The 24534-nt window shown below is 41.0% G+C and overlaps 1 protein-coding gene across 1 annotated transcript in view; it reads left to right on the top strand.

Moving 5' to 3' along the window:
* The first annotated feature begins 303 nt into the window (after positions 1-303).
* The window catches only part of TMC1 (transmembrane channel like 1), a 78781-nt gene continuing 54550 nt past the window's right edge, over positions 304-24534 (top strand). Inside the window, exons 1-4 of the mRNA XM_054032225.1 lie at positions 304-371; positions 14940-14996; positions 16606-16984; positions 22996-23136. Coding sequence (XP_053888200.1) covers positions 332-371; positions 14940-14996; positions 16606-16984; positions 22996-23136 — 617 coding nt within the window. The 5' untranslated portion in view covers positions 304-331. The remainder of the gene's footprint in view (positions 372-14939; positions 14997-16605; positions 16985-22995; positions 23137-24534) is intronic.

Here is a 24534-nt window from a genome sequence, read left to right as displayed (position 1 = left end):
CAACTGCGCTAGCTTCTGTAGGAGTGTATATTCCAAAAGAATTTTTGTTCCTTTTCAAATTAAAAAGAAAAAAAAAGCGCAAACAAGCTCTCCCTTCCTTTTGACCCCAGTACTCCAACCCTAAATGGTAAACTAAACATTCATGAAAAGTTAATCACTTGGGAAATTAGTACCTTCTTATATTTCAGTCCATGAAACTGCAGCAGCGCCTCCTTTTCGCTGACAGGCAAAACTCGGTTGATGTGCTAGATACTTTGTCTTGAACTACTTATCCTTCAAGCAATCTCCTGTACAGGCAGCAGCTAGAACAGCCCTGTGAAATACAGTCACGATGCCTAGACATGAAAAGCCAACCACCGTTGAGAGTGCTGGTAATTACAAATATAATTATACAAGTATTCACTTACTGTATGCAGCTCAACATTCTGCAGGATTGCTTAAAACTATTTCTCCCTTATTCTTCCTGGTAGAACTTTACCTTCAAAGTGTAATTCATTATCTGTTTAGAAATGTATTTTACTTGAAAGCACCTTTGCTTTTAATTTGCTTCTTATAAGAAATCAATTTAGTTTTTCCACTAGCTCATAAATCAAAACAATGCAACGACCACCATTGCTTGACCCACAATTCTATCAACGGATGGGGCAGCAGAAGAAAACAAAGAATTTTCGGTGCCTCTTGCAGTTCATACTCAGGCAAAAATCCCAGTTGCTTCAGTATTTAATATTAAATGTAATATACATTATTAATAATAAAAGCCTTTAGTAGTATTTCCATGTTGACACTGTGTTGGATATTAGAAATGGTTTTTCTAGGACTGTATTATCTAAGGATTAGATCCTGCAAAGTGTTGAGCAGCTTTTGAAGGTGTGGCATGCACTCTTCTCTCATGGGCAATGCTGCACTTTTCTAAATGTAGTGGGCATGAAATATCTGATTTTACTTCTGGAAGGGTCAGGCATCTTATATCAAATTGCTTTTAACAGGAATTCATCAAGTCTCATTAAGTATCATGGCTGATACCACAAAACAAATTTTTAGCAAACTCGTGTTATTCAGGAATAATGCAGTAAATTCTACTTTTATAACCAGCAGCTCCAAGAACTGCTCAGCACTTTGCAGGATAGGGCTCTAAAAGGAGTAACTTGGAGTTATATTCTGACATCCTTTCCCTCCTCTCCAAATACCATCACATAATTTTTTTCAGTCTTTTTTCTCTTTTATTGATTGATATAATTTTCAAATAATGAGTGCTTGTGTGGACTCTAAGTTGTTATGTATCAGTGAAATCTAATCTTAGTATGGGACAAATTCTGATGTCCTCACTCAGTCTTTACTCAGCCGGAATTCTTACTGACTTCTGTGGGTGTTTGTTAATCTTTAATAATTTCTTACTCGGACAAAAACGGACTACAGCATTTACCCATATTTGTAGAAAATGGGTACTGTGCTAAATTTTAATCCAGCTAGCATTTGCCCTTTGGGTCTAGATATCAGACTAATAATTCAGTTATGTTAGCATCCATCAAAAAGAGTGATTCTTACCAGAATTAGCATTCCTGAGATGAACAAGAATGGTGTTATATCTTTTCTGCATTGGATAATAGGATCATAATTAAACTTTAGGTAGATTTTATGTCAGATTTTATTAGTAACATATAATGTTCACTTCACAATTTATATGAAAATCCATTTGTCATAGCGAAATTATCTTGACTCTATTTAGAGATGGGCTCATGCTGCTAATTTCAGGTCTGGATCTGGATTTCAAATACCCAAAGTTAGGTTGTGTTTAGTTCCAGAGCTTCAGTTCATCTTATTATAAATATCTAGGAACCCTCTGAGAAATGATCCATGGTTGGATTTCATACTCCCTCCAGGGTTGGGGGTGTTTGATTCTGGTGCTTTGGTTTCAGGCTCATCTCTAATTTTATTGCTGGACCAAATTTGGTAACAATCTGTTTGATAGTATCAGTCATGGTACTTTATCAGTCTGAATTAACTCTGTCAGAAACAATTTGGTATAAGTAGATTTAGCAAAATTCAATATTATTTTTATAATGTTGATGGATATATTAATTATTTTAAAGTTTTTTTATTTTTAGCTATTTAAATGTTCAAAGTTGCAGGAAATTATGGTGGGGTGTCAGACAACTATTTAGTGACAGCAGATGTTGAGATTCAAGAAGTTAAAGCTTTAAACCACAAATTGTCAACATCACATGTCAAAAAATCCTTAACTCAACAAATCATGCCTGTTTTTACTATTAATTCACTAGCCCATAAGCCTAATTCACTAGTCTAGATCACTTACTCTAATAAGTTCCCAAGCAGTGTTTTTCTTATTTTGCATATCTGTAAATTTCTATCATCATCAATAGAAATATTTTTTCATTGGTTTGTATGTGTATGGTGAAATAGAAGTTTACCAACACCTACCAATAAAATCTAACCCTTTCAAAGCTAGGTATAAGACACCTGACCCACCTCTTTCCACGAGCAACAATGCTTCAGACATGTCTGTAATCCATGATATCACATCCATACAATTTAGAAAAGTGTAGCATTTTCTCAAATGTTTGGCAGATGCATTGTTCCTGGGGCATGTTAAGGATAGTGCAACACAGTAATTTGCTGTCATGTTGCATGATGTGAAATAATCAATCAGTAAGAAGTACAGAAAATGGTGGTCTCCTGAACATGGTCTGGTGGATCAAGCAGGGGCATGGGAGTCAGGACTCACATCTTCTATTCCCAGCTTTGTGACTGATTTGGTGTATGGCCCCCACTAAGCCACAGAGGGCTCAATTCTGCCATGCTACCAATTGTGGCCCAGGAACCTCTTGGTGCCAACTGGCAGAGGAGAAAAGGGGGTGCAGATAGTTTAACAGGGATTCTCTGGGTCAGATACATGTTTAATAATTCACTAGAGGGTGGCATGTGAGGCCACCCTTAATAATTCACTAGAGGGTGGCATGTGAGAGCCAGTAACCTGCTCGTCATCATCCATCCATATATTTTGCAGTGATGTATAATATTTAAGAATTTATGTATCAATACTGAAAATTATATTCCTAAATTCAGGCATGTCACCAGGAGGTGACATGTTTCAGCCAGGTTCCTTTCAAGCAGGAGGTAACAGATGCTTCTCTCTCTGTCTGGTCATCTGCGCATACTGAGCCAAAAGTTAATCAAGAGATTGAAAATGTTTTCAAGAGAGGAAGTTTATAGGAAGAAATAAACAGAAGGGGATTTTGGTTATGAATATAGACAATGGGATGTTGAGGGTGTAAGTGGGGTTGCAGAGGTACACCCTGGATCCTTCACTGAGGAAGCAAGTTAAGAATAGCATGTATCTTATCAATGGAGATCACAGCGAAGCCTGACTGTAAAACACTGGTAGGACTTGGGTGATTGCTTTATAAGATATGAAAGGATCTAGTTAAGTAAGTCTAAGTTCTAGAATGCATGTTCTGATTTTATATGTAACCATTTGTTTCCAGTACTTCTATTTGCTATCACTTGAATTACTACACTTTGTTAAGCTTTTCCTTGTTTTCACTATAAACATTTCTCAGTGCTGTGTGTCAAGCAGAGCAGTGATGTGAGCTGTAACTGGTAAGTGGGCGTGTATGGCTTCTTTGGCAGGACAGCAACAGTGACTACTGCAGGCCTCCAGCGGAACAGAAGCTGGATACTTCAGGGAGATGCTCGGAGTTGGGGTGTGCCCATCAGTAACCTGTAGAGAGAGAGAGCGGGGCTTGTGTAGACCTAGACTTTGTGTTGGCCGTGGCTGGTGGAGTCAGGCAGCTGACTCATGGCAGGCAGAAATAAGGGTCTCTCACACCAAAGGCATTTGGTAGTGGGTTGCCTCACAGCCCTGGGAAGTGTCACCCAGTGGGATTACTTAAGGGAATACTCAACATGAGTGCATCTCCATAATGGAGGGGCCCCAGTGGAAAGGTAATGTAACCCAGGGTCATACAACCTATCTTTCCTGATCTCTAGAGGATCAGTGAAGCCCTCCCCTCAGTCCTGGCCAGCCCATGCATCTGACTGATCCAGAGTGCTCTTTGTGGGGCCTGGAAGTGGATTGAGATGACCCTGATAATAGTGAGGCATTGGGGGTAGGATAGGGACCAGGTCTGTTTTATGTACACTAGACTTGGAACTTGTACAGAATCTTTCTTTTCAGTAGCTAGCAGTACCACCTGTTATTCTCATTACCAATGCTATAAATGAGAGAATGGGAATAAGATGAGCAAGTCACACTTTGGAAACTGTAAAGGTCAGAAACATACAATTTATTGATTTTCATAGACAATACTGGGCATTAATATTTTGATCCTACATTCTTAGGACAAAGATTGCAATAAGAATGGGAAATGGCCCTACATCAATCTGCTTAATTGACAAAGTGTTAACACAAATAGGAAGTGATACAGATGTAACCTGTTCTAGTTCTGGTCTTATGTGCGTCATTTAAGGGGCTCTGCAGGCTTCAAAGACCCCAACTTCTACCTATTGTAAAGCACTATAGGCCAGCTCTTCCACTGGTATAAGCCAGCATAGCTCCACTGAAGTCAAGGGCTACAATGGAGCTATGCTGAACAACACTGGCTGGGTCCCTCTATTTTTGTTTTAACTCTTTTTTCCTGACTTGATCAAGAAAAATTTATAAGCTTGCACCCTGCTCTCCACATGGCACCAGGTGTTTTGCAGCAAAACACTAGATTCTCAGGTAGAGGCCTAATTAAAAAACACAACTGAGCCATGAGTGGTTTTCTCTTCCAGGTATTTATGAGCATGATGCAAGCAGGGCTGTCACACCATCCTTCCGCCTACCTGTCTGCTCAGGAGAGATGGGTTGGACAGGCAAAACTCACATGCGGATCTGAACTTGTCCCAAATTCAGCAGCAGTCGTCTGAACCAAAACCCTTGTTGGCAGGGCACTGACTTATACTCCACATATATAAACAGATTTTAATCTCCTAACCCCCCTGCATGTGCTCTAAACAAAGTCCGTATGGCATGTCGAATGACCGGGCTGAGCACAATCTTGGTATTGGTGATGCTGTGCAGAATGTTTCATTGTAAAGCAGGCCCAGGAGCCATAAGGCTTCTGGTACGTCCACAGGGCTTGGGGAAGGGCAAATCCTGTGCCTCCCATGACAGAACAATATGGGGGAGGGAGGAACTCGGAAGCGTTCTTCATTGAATTTTTCTCCCCTCCTCCGCCTGCTTCTGTGGGTTTTAATGGCAAGGGGGAATAATACGGGCCTGATTCTGCAGCCCTGCAATAGGCTTATCCACCCTTGAACTGAAAGGGAGCTTTGCCTGAAAAAGGAGTTCTAAGTCTTGCCCTAAACTTAAAGAAGCAACAAATGAAGCCTGTGATGGACAAGTACAGACTAGTAGGAAGTTGAAAGCAGCCAGCCAGATTGTAGGATACCATACAAGTGCATGACAGGATGCCAACCCTCCTGATTTAATCAGAACAGTTCCTATTGTTTTAACAAAACATTTACCACTTTTCCATTCTACCAACAGAAACCTATTGCCACCCTGCAGAGCTGAACAGAGTTGAAAGAATGTGTCCTTCATTTACTTCCTACATCTCCCTGTTTATAACTTTCAGATGTTGAGAAGGTTGCACATTGTTGGGCAAAACATCCTCTTCAGTGAAAGCCTGGTGTAGGGAATGGATAATAATGAGGCACATGACTGACAACTAGGCAGTCAAGAAGGTATATATTGGGGGAGGAAGGGAAGGGAAGAAAGAAAATCTTCCTTTAGTTATCTGAGCCTAGTCATTGAAAACTGAACCTCATTAAATTTATGTAGTGATGACATTTTGGACATGTATAAACATGTCTATTTAACTAGCTCCCCTTAGCACATTTGAAATGTAGCCTGGAAAAAGAAAAAAAGGACAGTGAAGGCAAGTGGGGGTTGCAGAGTTCCTGTATCAGCCTTCTAGAGTTTTGAAGTAATCTGATCAGCTTCACATACAAGGTCACATCAAACAGCTGACAAGCAAAATCTGAGAATATACTAAAATGGTAAAGAAAACTTGAACTTCTCAATGCGCATTAAATTTGCAGTATAGATCTATAATTGAGTAAAAGTGAGATGTTTGCTTAAAACAACAAGGAATTTCTTGATTTCTGTAGATTGATTCTTGGCTACTTGAAGGCCTTTGTCTCTCCCCATGTGCTACACTATGGCAGATGGGATGCTTCCACTGACAGTCCCCTGGTTAAATGAGATGGGGATGCTAGCAGAGCATCCTAGGGGAGGGATAATTGAGCTCAGCTTAACTTGGCCCCTTCAGGTCATCTTCAAGGTCTAGTGGTTTCCCCAGGGTTTGGTTTCAGGGAGAATTGTGAGTGGATGGAGGCGTGGTGAGGAATTTAGGATGTCTGGGACTACTTATTTTGGACATGAGTCTACTATTCAAGGTTCAGAGAAGAATGTGAAGGGAATTTCAGATTTTTTTTAAGCAACTGGATGTAGATCTTCTGAGGTATAGATAACTATCTTTTTGGCATTGGAGAGAGAATTTCACTAGTTTCTAGTGAAAGAGACCCACCTACATTATCAGATCTACTTACCAGGTCCAGATGTAGAAGAGGTACTGTTGCCTCCTGACTGCTCCCTCATTGAGGAGTGAGGCTCTGCTGTGGCTTGCCTCAGTTTCCATCCCTTAATGGGGTAACAACGAGGTCACTAAAACAGCCTGGCAAAGGAGAAGCCAAAAACTCTGCAGCAGTACATCTCCCTTTAATAAAGCCTTCTGAAAGGCACACTTGCACCAGGGTTCTTACCTCAGAGCCCAGATAAAACTTAAAAATCCCAAAGCAAAATTCTCTAAGTTCCAGAAGCAGCTTCTTATGTTGTAAGGCCTCAGGATTCTCCACAGCCCAGATAGCGCTGCATTCTTTGCCAGCTTGTTCAAGTTCTCTCTCAGGCTTTCCCTGTCTGGATAGCTGTTGCCTAATTCACGGTCCATAGGTGCTCCTCTCCTCTGGAGCTTCTTTTCTCCTCAGAAGCTTTTTTCAGCTGAGATCTCCTAAGCCTTTTATTTGGCTCCTTAATTAACTGCCTTCCAGCTACATAGGCAATTAACTACCCTCAGGTGGAGCAGGGTTGGCTCATTCCCTTCAGCGGAGCCTGTCACAGGTATGCTGGGCGTTTGACTCCAGGTAATTGCTTGAAAGTCTGTCTGTGCTCCAGTATATTGTCTTAATGATTAAATAATAAAAAGTTGTATTATTCATTTTTTATGTCACCCTTTATCCTGAAGAATCTTACAGTACTTTCCAAACTATATACAAACCACTTTGCCTATTACTGAAATGCAACCTCCTCCAGGGTGGAATACAGGCAACTGTTGAACAATTGCCAGCCAGCAGTGTTACACAACTGGACCATATTTTATGGGTTAGTTCTGAGGAACATTTGCATGCTGCATCATGTTATCAGAATAAGACCTCAAGGAAAGTTTGCCAGTAAGAAAATATAGAATGAGCTAGAAAACAAAAATTAAATATGAATGCTTCCCTCCACTCCTCCCATTTCAGCAAGGCGTATCATCAAGTGCAAAGGTCAATGGCAGGATGGATGAGGTAGGAATTTATCAGTACCTACAGTTCTAAATCTCAGGTTTATGAGGGCAGAGTGACCTGAGTGAACAAGGCCACTGAATGGCCAGTGAAGGCCCACACACAATCTGTCTCTTTATCTCATGGAGTGCTCCACTTGTGGCCACCAAAGTGAGAAAATTCCAGGTTTCCCTCTGAGCAGTCTATTGGCATCTACGGGCCAGGCTTCACTGCAGCATTAACTCTGACTTGGGTGTTGCCCCAATCCTGTGTCCCAGGTACACACAAATCCCTCTCACCCGAGTTTGGCGGAGCTTTCAACCCAAGCTAGCTCACCTGACTGGGGCTATAGGCTAAAACTTGAGTGAGTCTTTGGTTCGTAACCTGATCACTTTGCATTGAGGATGAAGGCTAAATCATTTGAGTGGTGATAGTCCTTTAGTGCCTTCCCATGACTCCCTCCGTGAACTCAGAAGGACAGAGAAGTTCTCTCACAATTCACTGGGAAAGAATCAGAGTGATTCAGCTTACCACCGCACAAAGAATCACAGGAGGCATATCCTGAAGTCCTAGTGACACATCCAGGTGCAGCACCAGTAATTCAGGCAGAGTTTTGCAGTGTGGCTACGCACACTGGGCTAGGCTAACCTGGGTGCTCAGATCCTGGTGCTGGTCACCCAAGATAACTGCAGTAAACACATACCCCAAGATGTTTGAGATCCTCTTCAAACCTTCTCATTAACACTGAGTCATTCTAGATGTTGCTCCATAGCTCTGCTCTGCTTCTTGGAGCTGTTCACAAGTCTGATCACGTGTAGGCCAATTTGAAAAAGTTGGAAACAAGTGACAGTTATACAGCTAAAAGCATCCCACATACTGATGTTTATGGTCTTGCATCAAAGATTATAAATAACCACTTCAGAAAACCAGTGTATCATGAAGCCTTCAGTTTTGATGCAGGGTAATAGTAAAGTGTCTGAGGAATACTTCTCTGCCATTGCTGTAGACTGTGTCATATAGAAGTGCATTGAAGTTTAGTGCTAAACAGCATTTAGATTTAGTGTCACCATGAAATGTAATTTGTATATGGATGAAATGCTCCTCTAATAATTCAGTCAGACAGGGTTTGCCATGAATAATTGTAGCATTGAATTGTGGGCTGCTTAGCCCCTTCTTTTCCTCTTGGAAAACTATTACTGAGTTAATGATCTGAAGTAGCTTCCTGGTAATAATGCTAAGTACATTTCTAACAATTTATTGCGCCTATCTGTCAAATGTCCAAACTACCAATAATGTTGGTCTTTTAGATATGTGACAAAACCAACAAACAAAACCAAAAAGTCAATTATTAATACAGCAAAGATCTTAAAGTTATTTGTTTTTTTTACTCATGTGGTCTTCGTCACTCCAGCAGCTGAGAAGGGATCTATTTCTTTAACATGTACAATATTTGCTAGTTTCATGATCATTTTTATGACACAGCTTTTTTAATGTCAATAAAGTGTAGAGCTATGTGAAATGTTTGCAAGGAAGCCACTAGAAACACTTCAGGTTTCTTGCTTTTTTATAAAGTCCAAACTTAGGTTAGGTGTGTCAAAAATCTCACTGGCCTTTCAAGTGAACCTGAACACATCCTGTAATGTGTGCATGCTCCTGTGGAGCAGAGAAAGTTTTGGCACTCATTAACAAGTGCCACTTGCCAGGCCTACACCCTGGACCTAGTATTACTCATACAGCATACCTGTTGTTTTCTGCTTTGCATTCAGCCACAGGGAATTACTGTGGGTCATGTGACTTTGCTTCATATGCATTGTCCACCATGTCAGGTCAGCAGTCTCATAAGTATTTTAAAAATTGGCACTGGTACGAATGTTGCTGACACTGATTACCATGAAAGGCACATGTCCCAGAGTCTGGTGCTCTTTGGCTGCAGCTCCTCTCCTGATACTTTCAATTATCATTGAACTGCAGAAGTTGATACTCTCCGCTCAGCAACATACAGTACTGAGTTACAATCCAATAGCACCACCCGAATAAATAACGCTTTGTACCAGACCGCACTGTGAGCTCTGTAGGTAAGAAATAAAGATAAGAAATGTAACATGTCCAGGCCGCTCTAGAATTTTTGATGCAATATATCCTGTATTGCTGTCCCCCCACTTTTTAAAATTACTAGCGATATTTGCATGGACCAGCGTTTTTATCCTTGTGAAGTTCTTTTTCCCTTCTGCTTATTCCTGTCTTATTTATACTTTAGCACGTTTGTTACTTTCTGCGTAACATTTATGTAAAAAAAAAAGTTTAGTTAAAAATATGGTTTCCCAAAACAAGTCTAACAAGTTTCATCAGCTTCACATTCATCAGGCAGAGCAGTTTAGGTCACATCTACTTGGTGTAAAAGCATTGCAATAAAAGTGGCTTAAGCTGGTAACAACTGCACAACACACATACAACTGCTGCCCAAGCATTTTGCAAGCATCAATTATATCAGTTGGATGGAAAGCTGGGGAAGAGGGGTTTTTTGCTTTTTCTAGCATCTATTTCTGTGAGATAGATGAACTCTTGTTTTTGCTTCCTACCATGCCTGCTCTGGGAAAACTTCTGCTAGAGCTGAAAACTGGCCTGAGACCAATATGAGAGCCCAGCATGGGATATGGAATGATGAGGTGTTCCAGGTGGAGCTCACCTACCTGATCCACAAGCGGCAGGTCTCCAGCAAGGTGTCACAGAGTTTGGCGAATTGGGAATTGGGTGTAGTGCTAACCAGTGCTGAGACAACATCAAGAGGCTGTAGGACCAATATAATAAAAGAGCATTGTCAGGGCTGCTTGAGTCACTGGCACCTCCATCTTGGGCCCTTCTATGCAGAGCCTGTCTCCATCCAGGCAATCATTCCAGGTTGTTGGCGCTTGCGTGGGGTAAGGGTGGGGCTGATGAAAATTGCCAAGAATCAGGAGGAGAGTGTCCTGGAGTCCAAGGGCCAGCTGACAGAGGAGTATGACTGAAATGAAGATGAACTATCACAAGATGAAAGGACATTGACATAACTAACTGTCTTCAGACTAAGCTTTTTAGGACAGATACTGTCATTTACTCTATGTATATACAGTGCCTGAGACAATGGGTACCTAGCCTGTCTGAGGCCTCTAGGTGCTACTATAATAATTATGATTAATAATAATAGACACACTGTGTGTTCTATTTGATGTCATTGTGCCTTATTGCCTTTTTCATTTGTTTGTCCTTGAGGGAAGAAGAATCCCAGAACTAACAATACCAATACCATCAATAGTACTGAGATGTTTCTTCAAAGAGCTAGTAATAGGCATCCATCTTCATTTGGAAATTTATCAGCCATTCACCATCACCCCATCCAGCTATCATCCCAACATAAAATAGAGGCCTCATCCAGAATCCACTCAGGAAACATTCATGGATTGAAAGAAGGCAAGGTGTTCAATGCCTGCCTGCTGCACCAGTAGATTATCTTACAGCTGATCCTGGGACGTTGTGCTAAGGGGAGTTATAAGCACTGTGCCCATTAACTGAATTCTCAGGAGCTCTTATCTGTTCCTGAATTCTGCCTGTAATGCTTTCCAACCTTCAGCAGCAATGCAACTAGTCAGGGGAAGCAGTGTCAAGAATGGTCACTTCTGCTCCAGGATACGGTCTATGCTGGTGCTCATGTTGTTGGTGACACTGACTGCACCTGAGAATTCTGGGGTATTAACAAACAAGTCTGATATCCTTTAACTCCCAGAATGTTTCACGATGTGGAAATTCTTCTCTCTTATCCCAAGAGTACTTATTTTGCTTAAGAGCCTTTGGTGAGGGTCCCTGTCAAAGGCTTTCTGAAAGTCCAAGTACACCTATGGAACTCGTTGCCAGGGGATGTTGTGAAGGGCAGATGAACCCCATGCTCTGGGTGTCCCTAATCCTCTGAGTTCCAGAAGCTGGGACTGGATTGACTAGGGATAGATCATTCAATAATTGCCCCATTCTGTTCATTCCCTCAGAAGCATCTGGCACTGGCCACTGTCAGAAGACAGGATACTGGGTTAGATGGACCATTTGTCTGACTCGTTGTGGCCATTCTTATGTTCTTATCTAGTGCAGAGAAGGCCAGAGTGTTTGGAATGAAGCACAATAATGTGTAATTCCAGAAAATATAAAAGGAACTTGTGATAATTTGTCACTTAAATGTTGCCACAATGATTTCTGTTGCACAGTAAATTTGTTCTGTTTTAGAGGGTATCTTTAGGACAAATGGATTTAACAGGTTTGCAAGGTCTATTTTTGCAGAAGAATGTGGTCATGGAGGCAGCAACTACCTTTCAATCTAATGCTATAAATTGTCAGCTTTTGCAAAAAAACCAAGATTGTGCAGGGTCTGCACTATGAACTCACTACTCTAGCAGTTGCGCGATCCCCTCTAATCCTCTCTTTGCACTTCCAGGCTAATACAAGGCTTTTTCTCACCTCCTTTCCACAGTAATATCCACTTCCATTTGTTTTTATGTTTTTTTCTCTGTTTGTTGTTTAAAATCTCTATTATTTAGCATTTTCACTGCTGGTCGCATAGATAATCAAGCATGTAAACACATTGACTTTCTATTATTTGGAAGACAATGGTCTACCTCCTCCTTCCCCTCCCCAGTCAGAATGATGAGTGATCCTATTATTTAGTGCAACATATTATCTTGTCCGATATGCTGGATTCAGTTTAGCACATTTATTAGCTTATGCCACTATATTTAATTAAATTCAATAAATTACTTTCTATTGCATTTAAGTTGCTATGCTGCATAGTGCATTGTTTTTATTTCTACCAGATATAATGTTAATTTCTGCATGATATACTGTTAGCTCCAGCGCATGATTCAGAATATATTCTAACCCCTCAGCTGTTTGCTTATTGTCTGCACTCATCAGAATCTGCAGTAAGGCCAATCCTATATCATTATAATGCTTCCTTGGGAATTTCTCTTTGGCTGGAGGAGCTCAGTAAAGGAATTAGTTGCAAATAAAAGACCATGAGCTACCGTTGCATGCAACATATCTTTTTAGAGATGTCTGTCTTCGTCTTTGCAAGCTCTCAATAACGATGTAATGATCTTTGTCAAATGTAGATCCAGTTACTGCCAGCAACAGAAGGCATATGTCCAGGCTGAACAAAAGAGCACTTATTTTCATATCCCACTGATGATATTGCATGATTAAATTTTTGCATAATCTTAAAAAATTATTATGCAGATGTTGTGCAAATGACAGAAAATACTATTACAAAGATGTTTTGTGGAGGGAATTTAAATTTTGTGCATACATCCCTGTTTTAATATGCCTGTCAAATACTGGATAATAACCCTTTCCATGTTAATACATGGACAGAAACAAGACTCTTTGTTGTTTCTTGTTTACAGCTTTACATATTTTACCATTTTTTTATTTATAATCTCCTATCTCAGCAAAGCTAAGCAGCAATGCCTGATTGTTTGGTTACAGTTTTCACTGGATAAATTATCTTCTACATCATTGTTTAAGAGGTCACAAGCTGCTTAATAGGAGTCCATGACAGAAACTGGTTGGGGAAGGGGAGCCACTACAAGAATGAGGAAAAGTGAAAAGGCACACAAGGAAGTGAATAATAATGATCATTTTAGTTTCCTCTTGACTGAAAAGTTGTTTTAGAAAAATTGAGTTGTACAATTTACTATAGGCTTACTGTCCTGACTTTTATAGGGAGAAAGTTAGGTAGCACATATCTGAAAATATAGGTTATATAGAAATTGAACAACAACTGCATAGTTATATTAAGGGACAATATTTCTTAATTTCCTCCTTAATTCTTTCCCAACACATATCAACTTATACATTACATCGGCATACCTCAAGCCCTCTCCCTCATGCTTCTGGGCCTCCAGACCCAGACAGAGACACCTTGAGAACTTTTCAGGGAGCTGGCTGCAACCTTCTCCTCTTACACCAGTAGAAATCTTTCTGAGGGAACATCACTGGTTGACACCAGTTGGCCAACACCAGGTCAACACCAGGTCACCAAATAGCTCTTTTCTCCAGCTGAACTTCTTTGGAATTAAATACATAGGGTTCCCTACCACCACCACCAGTTCAAAGTGCTCCAGATAGATTATTTGGGATATACTCCTGGTTACTTGTGGCTAGCAGGTACAGGATATCTCCTGCTCTACTCATTAGTAATCAATATTAGAGTGGTGTGAATAATTTGACTAGAATGACAACTCCCATAAAATGAAGGTAGGTTTGTGTGTTCTAGATCTCTCCAGGAATAATAAACACAGTTCCGTAAACATTTAGGTAATAGGCTTGATAACATTTGCAGAACCATAGATCTACACCCTCCAATCACATCTCAGTAAACAGAGCAACTCAGCCAACCTCCTCTATTCATTACAACTAGGGCCCATAAGTGCCCCTCTCTCATTAAGCCAACCATCAGCTTCCTCCCTCACTGCATTACTGGACTCCCTCAAACAGTAACACCGCAGCCATGTCCCTCCACTTAGGACCAGGGAGCCCACTCCAACCTCAGTATTGTTGTCTTGGGAGTCGAAGGTGGCTAGTATATGGGGTCCTCTCCCTGGAGTCTCCACTCTCTATCTCATCTCTTGAGGGCTATGAGGTAGGGCAATTCCCTGTCCAAGAAAGAACAAAATCATTTTTTGCCACTTTGCTTAGAGTTTTGAATTCTAAATCTGAAGCTTCAAAAGAAACTCCTCTCCCCTCTTCTGGAACCCTCTACCCATCAGCTGTGCTGCTACTCCTAAATCTCATTCCCCCTTCACTCAGTTTTACCAGGAAATGGCTCTTTGTTAAAGCTTGCAGGTGATCTTAGAAGATTACAGAGCGCTAGTCACTGCTAGTCTTGCACATTTTTAAAGGAAGTTTGAGAATTGCCCAGGGTGGCAGCACTTTTTTCATTTTCTTTTTGCTTTCTCCCAGACAGGAATTTGCTGCTGGTTACCTCATCTCTCCATGAGACTTCTACCTCTCACATCCTCCATCTTCTTCCTATTTGAAAAAGAAAAACTCACTTTTTATTACCACCATTCTCAGCTCCAGTGCTCTGGCCAAAGAAAGGGGGACAAGGGGTGCCACATGCCACTGTGTTGTTCATACCTCCCTGGTTGTACTCACTAAAATATATATTCTAAAACTTCAGTGTTCCAGTATGTTGGGTTTACGTAATTAAGAGCCCAAATATGACACATTCAAGTCACTTCTAAGCATATCTTTTAAAAATGTCTTTAATAACTATTTATCTTTCAATGTACAGCACAATATGATTTCTTTCACAGTGGGCATTGAAGTTGACAATGAAGAAGGCAGCGCAGCTGAGAGCGAAGATGACGACAGCAAAATAGGTAATCGGTGATGGACAATTTCAATTCTACATTCAGACAGTTTCTTGTTGCAGTGCATGACACGAGATATGGAGGCTTAATCCAGTTCCGGTTTGGCTGTTTTTAGTGAAGAGACTCAGGCTGGATTTAAACTAATCAGCTGAAGTGAAGAGCTCTATAGCCTACTACCATTCTTTTGAGATATCCTGATCCCACAGTTCATGAATTACTGTAATCATGTACTACACTCTGAATTTCATGATTAAACTAATATATTTGGAAAATAACTCCAGTGGTAGAAAGGCAGCAGGGAAGTCTATCATATAATGAACTTGGTGATAATATAATGAACTTGGTATCTTAACCTGTCAGAGGTATAGGAGTGTGGTGAGCTGTAATGATAGAATCATAGAAATGTAGGGCTGGAAGGACTTTGAGAGGTTATCCAGTCCACCCCCTGCATCAAGACAGGACCAAGTATACCTAGGACTTCCTTGACAAGTGTTTGTCTAATCTGTTCTTAAAAATCTCAATGACAGCGATTCCAAAATTTCCCTGGAAAGCTATTCCAGAATTTCCTGGGAAATTTTGGAATCACTGTCATAGCTTAACTATCCTTATAGTTAGAAAGTTTTTCGAAATATGTAACCTAAATCTTCCGTGTTGCAGATTACGCAGATTACTTCTTCAGTGGACATGGAGAAAATTGATCAATGTCCTCTTTATAACAGCCCTTAACGTATCTGAAAATTTATCAGATCCTGTGCTGGGGAACAGGGGGTTCAGGTCTGCTCCCAGCAGCACCACCCGCTGGTGGTACTCTGGGATATGTCTCCCAGCAGTGAGAGTCAGTGGCCACTTTGCCCTGGTGAGAGTCATGGCCACGTCGCCCATTGGCAAGAGTCAATGGCTGGGATTAGGGAAATCTGGGACCTCCCTGCTCCACCGGGTTACACCCCAGGGCCCAATGAAGCAGTAATTTAAAAATGTGCGACCTAAGGGGCAGGCCCCCCTACATCTGCTCCCTGGGCCACTTCCTACCCCAGCTTCTGTTCCTCTATTGGTGGCACTGGTTTGCTTGTGGGTCCCTTCTGAAGCTCTCACTGTCCATGCTCCAAAGGGTCTTCCTCTTACAGCCACGACTCATCGTTGCCAATCTCCGCAATTGATAGGTTTGTGGTGGCTTGGCGTTGAGAACTGGGCCTTACCGCCTGAAGCCTCAGTGGCTTCTTGGCAGGAGCCTGCAACTGTCCACCCAGACTGAGCTAAACTGTTCCCTTTTGAGCTTAGCCTCCGCTGTGAGCACACCAACAGGGGCAGCGGGGCGGGGCTTTCTGGGACCAGAGCTGCTCCTTAATCCTTACTTCACCAGTGTAAGTTCATATACCGCGTCACATTCCCCACTCAATAGTTTTCTTCTCTCAAGAATAAACATGCCCAGTTTTTTTAATCTTTCATCATAGGTCATTTGGTTATGTCACGTGCAGCTACAGTATATCATACTGATAACATAAATTCTGTATGTGTGTGTATGAGAGAGAATTGCTAGAACTGATACACAATATTAACTTCTTGTTTTTGTCTGTCCCTCCCACCCCCCATCATGATTGTGAAGATGAAGAAGAATCTGAAAAAGAGAAGAAAGTAACTGCCAAAACCAGAAGAGGAAATGCCAGAGGGAGAGCCAGAAAGGATTCGGAGGAGGAAGAGGAGACGAGGACAGCTGGGCAACGCAGACAGAGAAACAGGAGAGCACAGAGGAAACAGGCTGGGAATGAGGACAGTGATTCTGATGAGGAATCCTGCAAAAACAAGAAGAACAGGGCAAATCAGATATCCAAGCAGCAGGAGCCCAATGAGGATGGAGAAGATGACAATAAAGGGGGCAGAAAAGGAAGAGGCAAAAATGAGACCAAACAGGAAAAAAAACCTGATGAGAAAGGGAAAAAGGAGAAGGACAACAAGAAAAAGAAGGATAAAAAGAAGAAAGGTTCCTCAAGGTAATTATTTATGTAATCTGAAACCTATTGAATTTATGGCTATAGTTATAGTACCCCAGTCAGCACAACTCCCTTAGCTGTAAGGGCCAGTTTTTCAGAAAAGATCAAGGCCAGAGTTTCAGGGACTCAGGACCCACAATTGAGGCCAGATTTTCAAAAGAGCTCAGTTCCCACAGCTCCCATTGTGACACTTACGGCCAGATTTCCAAGAGCCCATCACAAGGTATGCTGAGTTATTTTGCAAACTAGTCTACTTATTTAGGTGCTTAAATGGAATCTGAACTCTTTTGAAAATTGAGCACCCAGTATGGGTGCTGAGGCCTTCTGAAAATTCCAACCTTTGTGTTGTTCTGCGAGCAGCCTTGATGCTCTCATTCTTCCACCTTCTCTCTCCACCACCTCATGCTTTGTGTTTTTGAAACACATTTTTTGAAAGGAACCACCCTCTGGGAAGAGTGTCTCATGGAGCAGATGTAGATAGATACATTTACATAGCTGGGAGAGATATTCCACTTCCCTCATTTTTACATTCACTATAGGTGTCGGTGCCCCCAGAGACACCCCAGAAGAACACAGCAGGAATCATCAAAGGAAAGGAACCCATAATGTGAGACATGTTGTCTTGACTCTTATATTAATTTGTCCCTGAACACATTTCAATACGCTGCTACTCCATTTCCCCCACTTTTTAGCATTCCTAGAATTTGTCTTTGTTCCAGCTCTTCACTATGAAATCCATTATAGCATTATCCTTCCTTTATGTGATTTCCTGCACTCAAGTATATTTTACTAAAATCATATTCCTGACTGTGCCAATTGATATTCTTCCATGTATTATTCTTGTCGTCTATTGTGAACATTAAATAGTTATGTTAATAAAAAAAGACCCATGGAAAAATGTAAAATTGAATGAAAACAGAACTTTTTGGACTGGATGATAAATTTCAGTAGAGGAGGATATATTCATTTAGGCTAATTAATTAGAAACATTATACAGGCTAGGACATTGCTCATGGGGATAGCAAGGATAACATTTGAGGAATAACTAAAGATAGTTATCTATTCCTGGAGGTACATCAAGAACATTGTCTCCTTAGACAGTAAATGGGACAACTAACAAGATCACTTTTCCAACAAGCTATTGTAAATAAGGTATGAGCTCTGGGACACCAAGAGTAGAGGGGCTGTCCTTTCATCTGATAGCAGAAACTTAGGAGGTATGTCACAAAATGACATTTTAAAGATTTTTAAAAAGTAATTGTAAGAAAGTTGAAATGAGCTAAGGGAAGTTTTTTAAATCACTTATTGTTTAGACAATTCCTTACAACAACAACAACAAAGAGTGTTTAAAGGGTGTTTATTTTGATAGGCGAGCACAAATAATGTACAAACAAAGAATGATGTGCTGATGATCAGTTTGGCTGATAGAGCATTTGCAAACCTTCGGGCAGGAGGAGAGGCCGGAAGGTATGAGCTCTTTAGTATGTCCATGTGGGTTCATCACAACAAAGGCTATCTACTGCAATGGTCCCCAAACTGTGGGGTGTGCCCCTGCTAAGGGCACAGAGGAACATGGGGGGGGGGCGACTTAGGCCATCCCGTATGGTGGGTGGAGAGGGAACACCACCCAGTTCTGCTCTGTCCTCCCAGCTCTGTTCCAGCCCTGCCCCTAGTCGCAGCTCTGGCCTCGGCCTTGGCCACCAGCTCCTGGCCCTGCTCCCGACCGTGGCTCTGCTCCTTGCTGCAGCCCCGCTCCTGGCCACAGCCCCTGGCCCCAACTGCAGCCCTGCTCCTGGCCTTGGTTCCAGATCGCGGCTCCCAGGGAGGCACGGATCAGGGAAGGGGGGGAGTGACCAAATGTGGGGACCACCAACCTACTGATTTAAAAGTGATGCACTGCTTCTGGCTTTCAGGCAGAGTGGATAAACATGCTGAAAGAAAATAAGATGTTAGGAATGAAAAAATAAACAAGGAAAAGAAAAACGTAATGAGGAACCTTGGAGCATCCACTGCTAACTTTTTGCCATGTTGTGCAATTATTTGTTTTCCCTGTCCATATTCTGTTCATGATAGAGACCTTTCACCTCAAGATTACCTAGATTCCTTAGCAGCCTCCTGTGAAGGACCTTGTCAAGGTCTTTTTGAAAGCTCTGAAAGTCTTTCATCTGAGCTTGTTCATTATTATAGGGCCAGATTGTGATACTCTTATACTGAATAGCACTTTATGAGTAGTCCCACTGATTTCACTAAGCAGTATTTAAACTGGTTGTAAATAAAGATAGAATTCAGATCTGTTGGTTCCAAAAGCAGAGACCTTATACTTGAGCTAAAGGAAAATTCTGACAATTTTGGACCCAAATTATATTTTTTAAAATGCAATTTAATTGAAATCAAACTGTTTCACAAAACAGTTTGATTTCAATTAAATTTTTGATATTTTTTATGAAAAAATTCCAAATAGAAGAGATGAAAAAAATTGGTTGGCTTTATTTTGAATTTTGTTTAAAAAAAATCATTTTTTGTTTTTGAGGAAATAATTTTTTTTTTAACCAGTGCTAGGTCTGACATTACATTACATCGTATAAGGAGCAGTGGGACAAATAAAAGCTTTAATATATATTTTATTCTGCCTTGTTTGCAGTGTCTCTTTCATTTTGTACAGCATCCTTTCCTTACTGGCTCCACAGTATCACAATTTATTTCTCATACTCCCACACACATTCCTCTTGGAACTAGCTACAACACAACACATAGATTCCTCAGTGTCAAAGGGAACCCTCCTCAGCTGCCTTGGTAAGAAAGGTTTCTGGCTGCTTTGTGCTGCCTCAGCTGGAACAGGGGCAAAGGATTTAGCCCCTTTATCATAAATAGTATAATATTCAATTCCTTGTCAGTCCTTTTGTTGTTTTTCGTTTTTTAAAGAGTACTCCCTTGCATTAGGATTCAAGTGTCTCATCATGATATCCATGAGACATCTTACTTTTGATTTTCAGTACATTGGCCAAGGTCTTTATATAGCTCTTCTACTTGCTCATCTCAACACCAAATAATAAATATGTCTGATTGGCTTTCAGCAAGGCTCTTTCTTTCTGCAGAGGTTTGTTTTCAGCAGTGGGATTTTTTTGTGACACATTCTTGCTGAAATGTTATGGATGATGAGTTCAAGTTCTTTAACATTCAGTTCTCTTTAGTATGTAGCATTTGATTCTTTAGTAATTGTAGGATCCTGTTTTTTTTTCCCGACTCAGTCTAATGCGTCTCTTACAGTCATCTCAAATGCTGTTTTTATATTCTTCCCACATAGCATTTGTTACCAAAGCTAGAGCTGGGTGAAGAGTGAAAAAAATATACGTTTTGATGTTTTCTAAAAAGAATTTCACTTTGACTGTGTTAGTGTAACTTTTTAATAGCTTTTCATGATCATTCATGCTGGCAAATGTTTTGGTGCAAGTATTAATAGAAAGCATCTTTTAGGTCAATAACTGAGGTCTGGTTAGTCACACAAATCATTGCATTAGCAAATGGAATTTGTTTTGAAGGTAATTCGAAGAAGTTTATAAATCCTTGGTTATCCAGTCAGGGAACAGAAACCACATTATGTGACTTAATCACACAGCTCAAATATCAGATCATACATATCAAGCATTCAAAGATGTAGTGGCAGGAAGCAATTTGCAAACAGTCCATAGGCTAAACTTCGAATGAACAAATCATTCCTAAAACTAATTCAAATAGCAAACAATTTCCTAAAGGCTTCAGTCCATTCACAGAACATTCAGAACAGGAAAAAGAGCTAAATTCACTGGATACATTTTTTGTAAATTCCTTTGGTTGTCATCCTCAGCACTGATTTGATCACTGAGTTCAACAATTTTTAATCATTTCCCCCCATGCCGCTGCTGCAAAAAATGTTTTCTGTCATATTGATGGTTATCTGTTTGTAGTCATATAAGGAAGAGCAGTAGGTAGTTATTGTCACAGTTCAGGGCAATTGCACCTGTATTTCCCTCTCATGATCCTTCAAGGGCACCACTCTAGGCTCCCAGCTCCTTAGCAGTCACCTCTCTGGGGCAGAGACAAATGTCTCTCTTCCCACTCTTGACCAGGGTTTTTCCAGGCTGAACAGTTTCCTGCCTTCACTGTGATATCCGCAGCAAGCCAGACTACCTAAACAGGCCAGCACCTGCACTTTACTTTCTCTTCAAAGGCTATAACTGCCTGCAGTTATATGTTAACACACAGGTTTTTATAAGCACACATATTTATTCTTAAGGTGAAAGCATTACAGAGAAAAATATATTAAAAACAATTAAAAAAAATTACATACATGCCAATAGTTTACCTCAGAGATCACCCCCCCCTACTCCAACAAGAACTCTGATAGAAGTCACCCCTTCCAAACTTCTAGAAGGATTGGGGCCACCCTTGGACAGAAGGTTCTGTCCATTTGCTGGATCAGAAAGAGTATGTTTAAACTCAGGCTATTTATCCAAAAGTCCATTCTTTGTCTGTTGGTCTCTAGACAATCTAGTATGAAGTAGTATATGCGAGCTATCCCAGGAGGTGGTATCTCTCTGTGGGGTAGGGGAGTTACTGAGTTTCCTGGCTGATTTGCCTTTATCACCACCCACTGTTTTTTGTTCCTGGCAGAGCTGTGGTAGCCCTTCCTTTTGGAGTAGAGCATAATCATATTATCAACCATGCAGTTAAAACAATGGACCCCAAAGATGGGTGCAATATTTGTCACATCTCCCCCATAGAAAAGATACATACAATCCTGGCCCATAATAATACATAAGCTTAATACCAAAAGGTCTTTCAATGATATTTCAGGAAATTGCCATATCTGTCACAACTATCTTTAGCTATGTTATCCAGTCATGTAGTGGAGGGAATATTACTCAACCCAGTCCCATATCCAGAACATTCTGAGCTACCCACTAACAGCATGGTATCAGCCTAGCTTTACTGTGATAGTGTATCTGGATTTCTATATAATTGGAGATGGCCCACTGCAATGATGTTGTCATCTTCATTGGGTTTAGGCTAGGGTTTAAATTTGTTTGATTCAGGGCTAGGTTAGGGGTTTGATAGTGCTGAAATCTCATGACATTTTGCCCCTAAATAGCAGAAGTCACGTGAAATTAGCCGATCTTGTGAGAGTTCTGAGATATGTAAATTTGCAAAATCAATTTCTCATGAAAAATTTCCACACTCTCATGTGAACTGGTGTTATCACAAGATTTTGGCCACGTATAAACTGGACCCAGAAATTAAGCCGCTTTGGAACCAAAGTCATAGGGTGGGGCTGAAATCCAGAGATTAGAACACAACACTCCCTCCCCCCAAATGTAAAGTGGTTCAGATCCAAGATTCCCGTTTTAGCCCCTCTCTGTATAAAGCACGCATAATTTAAAATGCCATAGGCTCTGCCTTTTTGTATTAATAAGAAGATGGATGATGGTCATTATTGCAATTTAAAGATCAGATTATGACTAGCCCTGTTCAGGTGTCGGGGAAGAGAGAGTGAGGGTATGGCTCTTCCTACTCCAAACTAGCCAATAGAGATGAGCCTTCACAGGGGGGAAATGGCTCTCTCAAAATTGCAGTTTGAAAAAACAACTCCCTCCTCTCGGTTTAAACACTCTTTTAAAAAGAACGTATACAATGTTCCAAGTTGGGTTTCCTTACATGAACCTTTGCATCTAACAGATTGGATTACCCTTGAGGAGCAGATCTCTTGCTCTCTCAAGGCCTGATCCACAGCCCATTGAAGTCAATGGAAAAATCGCTGTCTCTGTCATAGTCCAGCTCAGTTTCAGTACTTCAAGCTCCAAATACTTCATTTCGGGTTCAGGGGTTACGGAAATTCAAGTTCAGAGTTATAGCGGCGAGACACAGATCTAGAGGATCAAGTTAAGAGTTAGCACCGAACATCTGCCTCAGTGAAACCTTCTATTACCCTCACGTTTTTAAACTTACTGTCTTTATCCCTCCATTTTTGTTTGAAGCTCTGACTCCGACTCTGAAGAGGAGCCAATTACGGAGGAGGAATTGGCCAAGCTGAAGGAAGAGGTCGAAGAGAAAAAGAAACTAATTGCCACATTACGAAACAAACCATGGCAGATGAAAAAGAAACTAGACGTCCTGAAGTATGGTCTGATTCATAATGAATAATGCTGTCACTTGTGGTGTTTGTACTGTATACTCTCGTTGTTTTTCTCAATTTTATCTTTATTTCTATATCTGTTGAACTTCAAGCAGTCCCAGAGATCAGGCTTTTTTTCTCTGAAAGCCCATCCTTGGGACTTAAGTGGCGTGTGTGTCAATGCTCCTTCACCTCCTTAGCTCTGGGGTGAAAATATGAAGGAGTCAGATCTGTTTTGTAGGATTCCATTACTCACACTGATCCGACCTTTCTGATCATGATAGTTTCCCATCAATTAGAAAGGTCACTATCTTTGGAGCTGTCTTGAATGCCATCTGATCGCTTGGGTGCTGTAATTTTAGCATATATTTCAACATTTGTGGAAAATTCTCTGTCTCTTAAATTGCAAGGGAAATGAATGAAAATTTAATTGAATTTGGGAAAGAGAAAATATTGGGAACATTTTATGCATTTTCTTGTACGTTGTAGGCACAAACTGCCTTTGGCCTTAGTGAATGTCACACTTCCATTTTCACCAAAGCAAAAAGGTTGTTTTCATTAGCAAATAAGTCTCCAGTGGAAACAAATGCTTACAATCAAAACAGATAAGACGGACACAGGGTGGGGGAAAGGATGTAACACACAAGCAGAGTGAACAATGTGATGGCAGCAAATGTCATGTTAGTTCCACTATTTATTTATTTTTTGCTGGGGAGGAGGGGTAGTTAGTTAAGAGGGGATCAGCTAAATGGAAAGAAAAGTGGAGAGGGAACATTGAAGGGAAGGGGGTGAGAATTGACAGGATAGAGAAGAAGGTGGTAAGGGGGCAGGAAAAGTGACTGTGAGGGAGGGCCAGGATTGGAGCAAACAGCCAATTGTCACAGGCCAGAGAAAGTGCAGTCAAAACTATACAAAGTTCTTAGAATGTCCAAACATCCCTACTTTGGTTGCTTCTAGAGTCTCCGGCTGGTTGTTCCGCTTTGTAGTTTTTCTCCAAGGCCACATGGTGAGGGGAAGAGATAGGTGGCACCACCTGGGCTCTAGTGCCCTCAGAGTAGTGGGGGCCTGCCGTGGATTGTTCTAGAAGTTCAAAGGAGGCTGAGGTGGCCCCAGCTGGGCCCCATTTTCTCCTCTCCCCTCAATGAAGCAGCCCCTGCTTTGGCTACTTAGTTTGCTTAGCAGAAATTTATATAGTTCCACTCAGAGCCCTCAGGGTATATAGTTTTGTTTCCATGCCCACTTGAGTCTGTTTAACTGAGATAGGCCTGGATCTCAGGTATTTTCTCTTGAAACAATCTGAAAAATTCATCTGAAAAAGCTAGAATGTTTATGCCTTGGCTAAACTGGCAAAACACACAAAATACTGATCTTTCTGTCGGAAGCAATTTGGCCTGGTTGAGTT

This window comes from Malaclemys terrapin, chromosome 6 (genome assembly GCF_027887155.1).
Source record: "Malaclemys terrapin pileata isolate rMalTer1 chromosome 6, rMalTer1.hap1, whole genome shotgun sequence".
Classification (NCBI taxonomy): Eukaryota; Metazoa; Chordata; order Testudines; family Emydidae; genus Malaclemys; species Malaclemys terrapin.
This window is presented reverse-complemented; position numbering and strand designations above follow the sequence as displayed.